At 41.7% G+C, this 12,990-nt stretch overlaps 2 protein-coding genes across 2 annotated transcripts; both read left to right on the plus strand.

The window, feature by feature from the left end:
- The first annotated feature begins 392 nt into the window (after positions 1–392).
- slc13a3 (solute carrier family 13 member 3) lies at positions 393–6,574 on the plus strand. Its single transcript, XM_028409405.1, has 13 exons — positions 393–632; positions 1,069–1,334; positions 1,469–1,647; positions 2,517–2,586; positions 2,736–2,915; positions 2,995–3,120; positions 3,194–3,286; positions 3,394–3,498; positions 3,602–3,699; positions 4,993–5,105; positions 5,358–5,519; positions 6,180–6,317; positions 6,392–6,574. The coding sequence occupies exons 1-13, from the start codon at positions 525–527 to the stop codon at positions 6,572–6,574; spliced, it is 1,821 nt and encodes a 606-aa protein (XP_028265206.1). The 5' UTR covers positions 393–524.
- Positions 6,575–7,876: 1,302 nt separating this feature from the next.
- Positions 7,877–9,976, plus strand: ocstamp (osteoclast stimulatory transmembrane protein). Its single transcript, XM_028409406.1, has 3 exons — positions 7,877–7,934; positions 8,542–9,532; positions 9,602–9,976. The coding sequence occupies exons 1-3, from the start codon at positions 7,897–7,899 to the stop codon at positions 9,974–9,976; spliced, it is 1,404 nt and encodes a 467-aa protein (XP_028265207.1). The 5' UTR covers positions 7,877–7,896.
- Positions 9,977–12,990: the final 3,014 nt, after the last annotated feature.

The raw sequence follows: 12,990 nt of genomic DNA on the forward strand, positions 1-12,990 counted from the left end.
CATGTCTTTATCACAATTATCATCTTGATGATGATGGTGTGTATGTATGAGAGAGAGACAGTTCAGAGGCAATCATGGTACAATATTCAACAAATGTGTGCCAAATGTCACACCTTCGCGAGACCACAGTGTCATAGGAAGAGCAAGCCTTACTTTCCTCAGATAGAACAGTTAAATAAAACAATCCCCACAGATGTGAGGGAACTGTCCCATTCCCCCCCACTGTGAAGATGCCTCATTCACTCCTCATGTCTGAGGGGTGGAGTGGGGTGAGGGTGGGGTAGGGGTGGAGTGGGGTGAGGGTGGGGTGGGGGTGGTGGGGGGGGCCCTGCTGGTTGGCAATCAGATAGAAAGTTGATAGTCCTGCTAAACACTACCACAGGAGGAGTTAACCAGTAGCAAAGCCTGGAGTTAATCTTCTCTGTACTCAGCCTCTGGCTTCACAGTGCTGCCTCACAGGCTCCTCTCAGCCAGTGTGGAGCCCGTTTTATTTGTCTGGAAATCCAAAAATCTTCAGTGTGGGGATGAAAGTATCCGTTGTGTCCAAAAAGCTGTGGTGCGTCCACAAACAGCTGCTGATCGTGCTCGCTCCACTCGTGCTTCTGCCTCTAATTTTTACTCTGCCGGAAAAGGTGAGTCATTTTTTTTTTTTACATACATAAACAGTAAATAAAGATAAAACATGGCCATCCTATGTGTTTAAATGTTGACAGGAGAACAAGCAAAGAGACCTGTGTGATTAAAGTCTGAACCTAAGACTTCTTATGAATGTTATTCACAGTTTAAATCATGCAAATTATTGTCTGGTTTTTATACTCTGCTTCTCAAATAAAGGGATTCAGTAGAAACTACTTAAATTAACTTTGAGATATTTAAGTTTATGGTCTTCAAAATACAATATAGCTCAGGATGGATAATACCAATCTGAGCAGATTATTTTACGATTTCATGTTAAACTGTTGCATTCTCTGATACAGTAACACAACCACATGTTGCCTGTAGGACAGAAATCTGGAGCGTATTGCCTTTTTTCTTGTGTTTGATGACCACATGTTGTTGGTGTTTCAGGAGGGAAAATGTCTTTACGTGGTGGTGCTGATGGCCACATTTTGGTGTACAGAGGCTCTTCCTCTGGCCGTCACTGCAATGCTTCCAGTCTGCCTCTTCCCAACACTGGGGATTCTGCCAGCTAAAAAAGTCTGCCCTCAGTATTTCATCGAGACCAACTTCCTGTTCCTGAGCGGCCTCGTCTTGGCATCGTCTATAGAGGAGTGGGGCCTGCATCGCAGGATAGCCCTGAAGGTCCTCAGTATTGTTGGAGTGAAACCAGCCTGGTGAGAAAAAAAGACCCTGAAGGGAAGTTTAGACTGATTTATATCATGCTAACAAGTCCACTAGTTGCTAAAAACCTAAATCCAGAAAGACCGGGCGGTGTTTACTGAAGTCAGACTGTGTATTGTTTTCACAGGCTTATACTTGGAATGATGCTGACCACGTCCTTCCTGTCCATGTGGCTCAGCAACACTGCCACGACAGCCATGATGCTCCCCATCGCAAACGCCATCTTGGAGAGCCTGTTTGGTGACCTGGAGACCCTAAAACAGAAGTGCAAGTCTCCCGATGACCACGAGAACGCTGTCATAAACGGTACATGTTCCATTCTTACAGTTTTACTGACTGTTTTTACGTTAGCGCATGAGTGATTCTTATAAAAATTCAACTCTGTAGAGCCCCCAGTGGCTGTCTGTGGAACTGCATTTTTTGACACGCTTCATTTCTCCTCCCCGGCACATGCTTCATAACCATCGACAATAGAATAGAGTGTCCCTGACATCACCTGTTTTGAGTCTCAAAACATAGTCCGCCTAAACTTCTAATACAGGCAAAGAGGTGCAGTGTGAGAGGAGCTGAGGCCACAAAGAGGTCACACCCATAATAATGTGTAATGTTAGGTCTTAATATAATACATATTAATATTAATATTTTCACATGAAGTGGGATATATCATGTTACTTCTGATAATATCCAGATGTTGTGTTTGCGGTTTGTTCCCTAAAAATACAAATACATGTTATGTAATGCAGCAGAACTGAAGAAGCCACTTAGGGGAGCGGTGAAACATCTTCAAAATAAAATAAAATAAAATAAAATAAAATAATAAATCTTTAAGTGCGGTTGTCCTGATTTAAACTCTTGGACAGAACATGACCTGGAAAAATGAGAGCATCCACAGACTTGTTATATAATGTTTATTATGTTACATTACACAAGAAGTGGACACAGCCAGTGAAGTGCTTGTTGTTTTAACCTGGTCTTTAATATGTCATCTAAGGTGTTAACTTTGTGCAGTTTGCCCATCACACCGAGTCATTGATTAATGATGCTTTTTTTGGCTTTGAGTCATATTAAGGAGTGGAAAATTTCGATTTTATCCATGTTTCTACTTTATGGCGATGACAGTTTCCTGGTTGCACGTGAAAGTGATGCAAACTCTTTGCTTTAATTTATCTTTCCAGGCCCGCCTGCTGTAAAGCTGCAATCACTGCCCTCAGTGCCCTCAGAAAAACAAATGCTGTCAATAGACAGGTAAAAGCCATCGATTTGCTGTTCTCATTGTTGTAGTAAGGCACATCAGCCTTTGCCAGTTAGCCAGAGCTAACAGGCGCCTTATGTTTGTTCATTGTATTCATATCCAGTATATTTAAACTATATATACCTGCTTCAACTTTCAAAAGTACTGATGCAATGGAGCCAGCTGATCCTAGGACAGCCGAAGAGATCCGATCGGATGCGGAGTACGAGCTGAAAGTGTGGAAAGGATTCCTGATCTGCATTCCCTACGCAGCCAGTATCGGAGGCACGGCCACGCTAACAGGCACCGCACCCAACCTCATCCTGATTGGACAGCTGAAAAGGTTATTTTTTGTACAATTGTGTGAAGTGAGAGAGAGAGTTTCTGCATCAGAAAAACTACAGTCTTTTTTGTCTTCACAGCTACTTCCCAGACTGCGATCTCATCAACTTTGGCTCTTGGTTTGCGTTTGCTTTCCCGCTCATGCTTCTCTTCCTGTTTGTGGGATGGATATGGATTGCATTTCTCTATGGGGGATTGAATTTAAGGTAACACAGAGTGTTTCACAGTTAGCAGACATGTCTTAACTAATTGTTTACATTTTCTTGTCACTCTGCTCAGATTTTTCCTCAGGAAACATGACAAGAGGGCCGAAGCAGAGGCCAGAGCGCAGGCTCTCATTGAGGAAGACTACAGAAAACTAGGGCCCATAAAGTGAGGTCTCGTGTATGTCTTCAAATCTCATGCCATAGACTCTGGATGAGTGGATTTACTAGAACAGAGTCTATTAACTCATTTTTCCTCTGACTGCTTGGTTTCAGTTTTGCTCAGGGAGCCATCTCATTCTTCTTTATACTCTTTGCCATCCTGCTGTTCACACGAGACCCCAAATTTGTCACAGGCTGGTCTGTGCTTTTTAAAAAAGGGTAAGAGAGACTCACACTTTGCTAACTAATGTTATGTTTTGGACGCAGTACATGTTGAGATGCCCACTGTGCTTCTCTTCCCTTTCTTCTCGCTGCACTGCAGGTACGTCTCTGATGCAGTCACAGGTGTGATCATCGTCTCCATATTGTTCTTCTTCCCTTCGCAGAAACCTTCACTCAATTGGTGGTTTGACCCAAAAGGTCAGTAACAACATAACCACCGTATGACACACCATATAAAGTCATTTTTGTTACACTATTATAACTCTGATGCAAGCCTGTGGGGTTGCGTCAGGATCGACTTTATGATCTATGTCCAGATATTTGTAAGTGATTCGTTCTACTTACTCTGTTCCTAAAACACAGATTGCACAATACAGTTGTGCAGAAAGTAAGCTGAAGAATGTTAATAATGTAGATTAGAGGGTCTGAGTAAATTTCCTGTCTCAAAGTGAGACTGTAGTTTCTCTGTTTCTGTGATTAGAATAATCTCATAAAGCTATGTTGTCACACTTTTGGGTTTTTGTTTATGTGTGTGTGTGTGTGTACTTGTGTTTTGTTACCCTCATACTGTGCAGACAAAAAGTGAACATTTGTGCTGTAAATCTTCAGGATGTAGTGAGTAGACTTGATTTAAGGTCAGGCTGTGTTTGGCAAGCAGCAACTGTGGTTGCAGTGATTCTCAGGAATCAAATGGAAATCAATGGAATGTTCTCTGAGTCGATGGGTGCTCAGCTGTGTGTGTGTGTGTGTGTGGGTGAGCATGCGTACTGTACTCTAGGCTATGAACACGTCTTGCTTGTGTGTTGAGGACATGAGGCACGTGCTCGTGAGATTGTGTATATTATGTTCAGCTGGTCAAATAAACCACTGGACGCCGGCAACAAAAGCAAATCTTGGGGTTAATGTGTTCCTCAATGTGGGTCAAATCTTTTGGAACAGAACAGAGTTGAGCTCGTTGTTGAGCTCAGAGTGAAAAAGGTTCTTTGTATAACACTAATGAGATGTCAAATAATTAGTAATAAGGCAAACCCATGCATATTCTATGTATTTTCACTCCTGTAGTCTCTGTGGTCTCATGTTTTACTGCAATATGAAGTCCTGCACCTCACTGGGAACAATGCCTTTGATGATAAATTGAATTAATCTAGAGAACACGGAGCTTCTTCAAGCCGGTTTTCACACCATTCTGCACATCAGCTTTAGAAAGGGTTAACACCAGCCACAAACTTACACAATGTTCGAGAGTCTGGTGGTAAATGAGTTAATCGTGGCTTACTATTTGCACTAAAGAATGTTTGTTTATTCATTTTCACAGGACCTATTTAATGCAACTGCTTAGCCAATCTTTGGCTAATTTCTACTTTTAGTTTAGGAGTTAAACTAAACCTGTATGTAATAATGTACTTATACCAGGCTGTCTAATATGTGCAAACTGAAATATAGATTCTCTCTGTATTGTCACCTGATGCCTTTTTTCCCATCATTCCTCAGCTTCAAACACTCCTTATGTCCCTCTCCTGTCATGGAAAAAAGCCCAGGACTCTGTTCCCTGGAATATCATCCTGCTGCTCGGAGGTGGTTTTGCTATGGCCAAAGCTTGCGAGGTAAAGATGGTGGTTTACTTGGTGAATATGATGAAGTCAGTCTGGGTGAGTGAGCTAAGCTAAACTAAGCTAGTCACTGTCTGGCTGCAGAAATGTATGTATTGTATTGTATGTCTGTATCAGTCGTATGTGTGTAATAAAATGTGTCTGTCCTTGGCTCACTGCCGTGCTCTGTTTGGTTCTGTCTCCACTTTTATTGTGTTTATTATGTTGTAATCTGACCTTTGACCTTGATCTTGTGGCATTCTGCAGGAGTCTGGACTCGCCTCCTGGATTGGAGGCCACCTCCAGCCTTTGGCTGAGGTCCCTCCTGCTGCAGCTGTGATGTTGATTACTGCTTTCCTGGCCTGTTTTACTGAGTTTGCCAGCAACACGGCCACAATTATCATATTTTTGCCCGTCATTGCTGAATTGGTAAGAGTGGTTTTAAAGCATTATATGTGTATTTGATCATCCCTCAGTGATTGTTGTCTGGCCCCACCGGACTTACTGCAGCTACAGTGTCAGTAAGACACGTCCTTGACACATCAGTAAAGACAGTGTAATCACTGATAAAGCCATGGACACTAACGAGCTGATGGAGGTTTGTTGCAGACCTTGTCTTTTATGTTCAGAGGCTTTGTAGGCTTGTTAACCCCTGGGAATAGATGTTCTTATGTTTGTAGCCTGTTGGACATTAACTGCTGTTGTTGGCAATCATTGTCTGGAGCTTGTTGTACTTTGCAGTGTGTTCTATGTAACAAAAACAACCACTTAGAGAACAGGATCTATAGGAGGTTTGGTGGATTTTGCTCAGAGGGAACTATTGACAGCACTAGCCAATGTTTTGAATAATACAAATTAGCATGTCAACATAGTCTTTAGCTCAGCAGCCATTTTGAGCATAATACTACCTCCTTAGAATGATAACACGTTTGTCCTAGCATTATATTTATTTATTTTTTTAAATAAATAACATGGAGGCCTAGAGGAATGGTCCTGCTTTTAGAGGCAGCCTCAAGTGGTCACATATGGATTTGCAGTTTTTGTCACCATTCAGGACCATGTTTTTGGTCTTTGTTTTTGTCTCCGCAGGCTATCCGGGTCTCAGTGAACCCTCTGTACTTCATGATACCTGCCACAGTGGGATGTTCATACGCCTTCATGCTGCCAGTGTCCACGCCGCCCAACTCCATCGCCTTCACATCTGGACATCTCATGGTCAAAGACATGGTGAGACTCAGACACAGCTCTTTAAGGCTTTAGGATCACCCACTCTTATGATTTCTATGTCCCTGTTTTATCAGGTTAAGACGGGCTTTGTCATGAACATCCTGGGGATCCTCTCTGTCTCTTTGGCCATGAACACTTGGGGCGTTGCTATGTTTGGCTTGCACTCGTACCCAGATTGGGCTCGCCCTCTTAACAAGTCTGCTGTTGTCCCTGATGCGCACTTTCCATCCACTCAGTTGCTGAATGCTACAGTCTGATCTGTTCACACGTCTTATGTCAGCACAAACAAAGTGTCAGAAGATTCTAGAGCAGGGACAAAAGTCTGCTTCTAGGCATTCACTGTCACTAAAACGATCTGAGAGCCTCTGCTGTTACTCACTTTAATGCTGCCTAAAGTCAAGATTTCAAGCTGTGAACCATTCCAGCACACTCCATGTGTCAACATTATTTAATTAATCTCAGCTAATCGCAGCCTTGAGCTCTGAGGAGGGTTTTGTATTTGTTCATATTTGTTAAAACTCCAGTCTGACTGCAAAGTGTGCTGTTTGTTTTGTTACAACAAGGCTGACCTCTGCTGGAAGGATGAGAGAGACCACTGTGAATATTATTAACATGTATTTTGGCTAAATTAACTCAGAGATCATGTTACTTGTTTGTTTGTTATATGGCACAGGTGTCCATGCTGATGCCATGTAAACAATATGTGAATTTGTGTAAGAATCTTGACTAATGAATGTGTACATTTGGTTACATAGTGATTTGTAATACTGCAGTTATAAATACTTTTAATTTGTATGTTGATGATTTACATGCATGCTGTTGACATGTGTGTTCTAGGAATAAAAAGTAACCTTTAGTCCTCAGCTGTTAGCTATTCTGCTGCAGGTTTCAACACACTAACACACAGAGGGGTTATAAACTGTGTGAACTCACAAGGCCTGACAACAATGGTTAACTTGTGCAAGGCTGTGGTGTTACTCAGGCAGGGTCACTGTAAAACATCCATAGTGTTTAAATGCAAAACTATAAGATCAGGACAGGATGTAGCTGCTTGCACAACACAAAAGAAGCTAAGCTCATTTATATCTGTGCTTTGTTTGTGTGACAGACCCCACATCCTGTTTGCTTACTTCTTTTTGTGGAAAACTTGCAGCAATTAAAAAGTTTTATATTCATGTGACAAACTAGAGGAAAGTCTGGGTGACATACAGGAGGAAACACATCAGCGATGCAGCCAAATAATTAGCCTCAAACAATACTTGTTCTTTAAAGCAGTGGGCTTTTAAATATATGATATGTCACAGTGCTTCCTACACAATCACAGTCATCTCACTTCCTAATCATTCTGAAACTGCTCTTTAGTTACTGTGGCCTCTGTCACATTGTGTGTCATGCCCTCTCTGTGTGAGTTTGCGTCATGTGTAAAGAGCCGTCTTTCATTCTCCACGTGAGAACTTGTAAGCGACCCACAAACACCAACATGACAGTGACTCTTAGGTTAAGTTCCCCTTTTCTTTTCTTTTTTCTTCTTACTTCCCAGTCCTGTTTTTTTCTTTAAGCTCATAATTTCTCAGACAGAATGAAGTCGCTCAGAGAAAACTTTGTTTCATCTGTCAGGTAAAAACTATTTTGAATTATTTTAATGAGTCTTACCCAGGATATTATCTACATTGTGTGCCTATTTAATCCTATTATTATTAATAATATATATATATATATATATAAATAATTGAAAATTTTAGTATAATTTATTAAATGAGCAAATTGTACTGAATTATTGTAAGGATCATTTATATCATTTTATTTTTCATTAATTTGGGAGTTGATGTGTCAATTTTTTATTTTTAACAATGCAAAAGTAAAAAGTTTAAACAGAAGAAGAATAACTACTTTTCCCTGAATCCAGTTCAGTCTTATGCTAAGCTAATTATCACCTTGATATCTCTTGTGCATTTTTATTAATCCTATTATTGCAGTGTAACCATTTTTTGGGGTGCCGTGTAATCTCCTGGTTTAATGGAGTCCAACACAGTGGTCTATACCAGGGTAGTTTAGACCGCTTCATGCTTCCATCTAATGGGGATGCCTAAGATTAAGATGAGCTGAACACTGAAGAAGATTTAAACTGAAGCGAAATTATCACTTATTAGCAATAAAAATGCAGGATCTTCTTCATGCTGTATACGTTATAGCTTATAATACCATGTGTTTTTCCTCCTAACAGAACATGGTTAAGCAGACAGACCCTCAGATCTCTTCTGTTCCACCTCTGGGATGTGTACTCTGCACCCACTGCTGCTGGCAGGGACATCCTGACTCTGCTATCTCTCTGTTTGACTCTGGCCATCATCACTGGTGGTCTGCTTCACCACTGGCTCTTCAAGACTCTGAGATACACACATGAAGCGTCTGTTCAGACCACCTGTGTCTACAGCATGGCCATGTTCCTGGTCTCCTCCCTGTGCCACCCCCTGCGCTGTGTGCTGACCATGATTCTGCCCACTGTCTGCACCAAGCAGGGACGCAAACTTCTCATCTCAGCCTCCGTCATGATTTTACTGTTGAACGTCATTCCCAATATTACAGTCAACGTCGGTGCGGTGGCACGACTCCTGAAGTGCACCGCTGAGGGTTTCACGAAGACTCTGCTGAACTCATCTGAACCCCTGAACAAAGCCAAGCAAGACCTTGTAGAAGAAGCCATCAAAGTGAAGAGGGAGGACTTAAGCATCGTCACCAACTTGAGGACTTTAGACCATTTCACACATGTTGATGTGTCAGAGGTCAGAGGCAGGTTTACTAAGATGATTGGGCTGATAGAATCCAACTTCTCCCATGCCAGGAACCTGCTGAAAGAATGCAGACTGCTGTCAAACCGTATTCTGGCAGCCATCTTTGTGGCTTTACTGATTTTGGAATCTGCACGCTACTTGAAATCTTATCTGACATCAGTTCAGTTTGACAACGGCTACATCACTGAAGACTTTCAGCAGAAAACACTTCCTACTGCTAAACCAGCCAAATACAAGGGCTGTAAGATAACAAGCCAGGAATGTGCCTCCTGTTTTATATCGCTGGTTGTTGTAACTTTATACTTCATTGTTATAACTTTAATAGTAGCTTTAGATCATGTTGTGTATCATATAGTTCAGATGATTGTACCGTGGTTACTGGATTTTCCTCCTACATCAGCCACTATAAGCGTCAATTACAAGGTAAGACAGTTCATCAGCAGCTCATTTATTCCTTTCTCAGGTTTTCATGTATATGCTTTTGTTTTTTAGGTGCAGTGGTTCCCCCCTGCATTTTGCATCATCCCTCAGTCGTGCATCACACGCGAGCTGACAAACTTCCACAGGGACTACAAGTGGAGCTTCAGCCCCGAGCCGTCGCTCTGTGACGTGACCACTTCAGCTCCAAACCTGGGCGTCAACGTCCTGCTGGGATGTCTTTGGATAATGAGCTACTGCCTGGTGTTCCTTGAGGTTTATGCCAGACGGCTACGCAGAAAAATCTCTGCGTCCTTTTTCAGGGAGCAGGAGGAGAGACGAGTGGCATACTGGAGGAGGAAAATACAAGAAAAACAGAGCAGAAACAAACACATTTCTGTTGACGTGTGTGGATCTGATGGACATGTCATAAAACAAGTGGCAGCTTGAATAAACTGCAATCTGTAGCGCCATCTGCAGGTCTAAATGTAATCTCTTCCATTAGGCAACAAATCAGAGCTGCCGGATTATTTAGATAGATAGATAGATAGATAGATAGATAGATAGATAGATAGATAGATAGATAGATAGATAGATAGATAGATAGATAGATAGATAGATAGATAGATAGATCAGCGGGGCAGCAGGAGCTGCTTCTCAGTCTGTCCACAGTGGCAAGCTTAAAGTCAACAACAGACCCCGCCTTTTTGATGAGTTTGTCCAGTCTGTTGGCGTTCTTTGCTTTAATGCCTTATCCCCAGCAAACCACAGCAAAGAAGATGGTGCTCGCCATGACAGACTGGTAGAACATGTGGAGCATCCTGCTGCAGACATTGAAGGACCTGAGTCTCCTCAGGAAGTACAGTCTGCTCATGCCCTTCTTGTACACAGCCTCAGTGTTTGTGGACCACCCCAGTTTATTGTCCAGTTGGACCCCTAGGAACTTGTAAGATGGGACTATGTCCACATCTTTCCCACTGATACAGACTGGAAAGGGCGGGGGCCTTCCCAGGCTTATCCCTGCTGTAGTCCACCACCATCTCCTTTGTCTTGGCCACGTTCAGCTGCAGGTGATTCTCTCCACACCACCTGAGAAAACACTCCACAAGGCCTCTGTATTCATCCTCCCGTCCGTTCTCCACACAACCAACTATGGCTGTGTCATCCGAGTACTTCTGAAGGTGACACGTCTCAGAGCAGTACTGGAAGTCAGCAGTGTAGGTGATGAATAGAAAGGGAGACAGCATTATTTACACAGTATTATTTAAAAAAAAACAACTAAAACTCCCATAAGATTCAGTGATCATCTGCCACCGTGAACATACTCCTTTACACACAGTAAACATTATAAACCCACTGACACAAGTTTGTGTCATAGCACACACCCCCCCCCCCCCCCCCCCCCCCCGCTTTGCTTTTCTAAATTGGAGGCAGAACATCCTGTGTGAAACACACCTCTGCAACTGTGTCACCAGTCACCATTCCTCAGGTCACACAGTTACACTTGTGGTTTTTATAGAGGAAACAACGACCTTTGCTGAGTTTGCACTTTACACAAACATCATTAAAAACACTTTTTTTCATCTTCATATTTTTTCCACTTTTAGTTCCCTTCAGTCACACCAGGTGCCACTGTGGCGCTTTGTAAGATGAAATGTAACAAACAGTTGTAGCTCCTCTCAGGAAATTAACAGCAGCAGATTGGATCTTACATTTTTTTCAGTGTTGTACTGGCCTAGAAAGATTTAATAATTTAAATCAATCTGTTCTATGCACACTTCCAATAACTCACCAGCCTATTTTAATCACAGATGTGCCCCTTCATTGACAGACTCTTTTCTTTGCACATCAGCACGCTCCTGCCTAAAACTCCCATGAGGCCCCGGGGTGGTTTATTTTAAGATCGAATCCTAGAATAATAATAGAATACTTTTTATCATCTATTTTTACTCCTGAGTTATTGTCCACTTCACGATTCTCTATAAAATCTATAAAGACAATACATCTGTGTTGATGCATGAAGTTTGAATTCTCACATGTGTGTGACATCTTTGCAGCTAAAATAAAAATGAACTACAAGACTGTGAGATTAGAATAAATCCCTTCTCATCTAGTTGGCCTTTTTTTTTTTACAGGATGCACTATTTTTATTCCACTAAATAATCTGGATGATTTCCATTTAATTTATATTTTTACATACCAGAATATTTGACAACAAACCATGCATATAGAACAGGCTTCCCAGTAAGCAGCTAAATCAGACAATTGCCTGTTCTGCACGGTTTTTCTTCAGTTCAACTATGTCATACATTATTAGTATTCACACCGGCTGTCCTCTCCGCAGACGCAGGTTAAAGGGCTTTTCAATCTGTTTTCTTATTTTGTGGGCAAATCAGTTTGATTTTGTTTCTGCTATTGGCAGCACAGATCATCAACAGCATGTACCACACAGAGGGCCAGAGGCTCTAAACAAAAGCAAAAATTTTAATCTCTTCTTAAAGAATCTTCTAATCCCACACTCTTTCCAAAAAACCAAAGAACTCACTCTGCTTTTTCACACAAGAAAAGGGCGCAAAAAAAGGTCTACTTCATAATTAGTGCCATTTCAATTAAATGGCCAATTACCACAGTGCATGGTGAGTTAAATTGCAGCCTAGCTCCTCTGTTCTTTCAGTAATTACAGGGTTTATGTATGCCATGGCCACAGCGGCTGACTTGGGTGGGTGAGGTGTGATTGATTTTTTAAGTTGGGGACTGTACACGGCGGTGTGGATGTAATGTAGAGGGAGGGAGGTGGGCACTGAGGAAAAAGAGAAGAAGAGAGAGAGAGAGAGAGAGAGAGAGGGAGGGTTGTGACGACCAGAGCGGCTCTGGAGGAGGATGAAACATTCAGCCGTGTTTCTTGGTTGTTGCACCTGAGTGCTGGTACCATCTCAGAGTGAGAGCTGCTCCTATTATAAGCCATATTATGGTAAGCTTTAATTTTATATTTACAAAATGTATTCTGAAATGTTTTTATTTTTATGTATCTATTTATATTTAATCATTCCATCCTGCCTCTGTTTCAGTACATACAGTAATTAAAAAGGTGAATATGTCAGTCACTGAGTGTAGAATTTTATATTCAGATTTGTTGTGTGTGTGTCAGCATACAGAAGGCAGAAGGAGCATGAGACTTTGTGATCAAAGATCGCTTAACTCTCCATTTCACTTGCAGGTAGTTTGTGTTGGTTTGTGGTGGGGTTAAGGTGGTAACTCCTCGGTTAGGTTCAGATTTGTGGTTTAAGTTTGAACAGACTGTTTCGCAACATTAAAAAACATTTTTTATGTTTTTTAAAAAATAAAATTTTTTAAATTGTTTTAATGTGCCCCATCTGCTTCTTCTCTGCCATTTTAATTAAACAACATGCACTACTCTCATACAGCCACAGGAGGGCACTGTAGCCATAATCGTATGATGTGTA

This window comes from Parambassis ranga, chromosome 7, assembly GCF_900634625.1.
Source record: "Parambassis ranga chromosome 7, fParRan2.1, whole genome shotgun sequence".
NCBI classification, from domain to species: domain Eukaryota; kingdom Metazoa; phylum Chordata; class Actinopteri; family Ambassidae; genus Parambassis; species Parambassis ranga.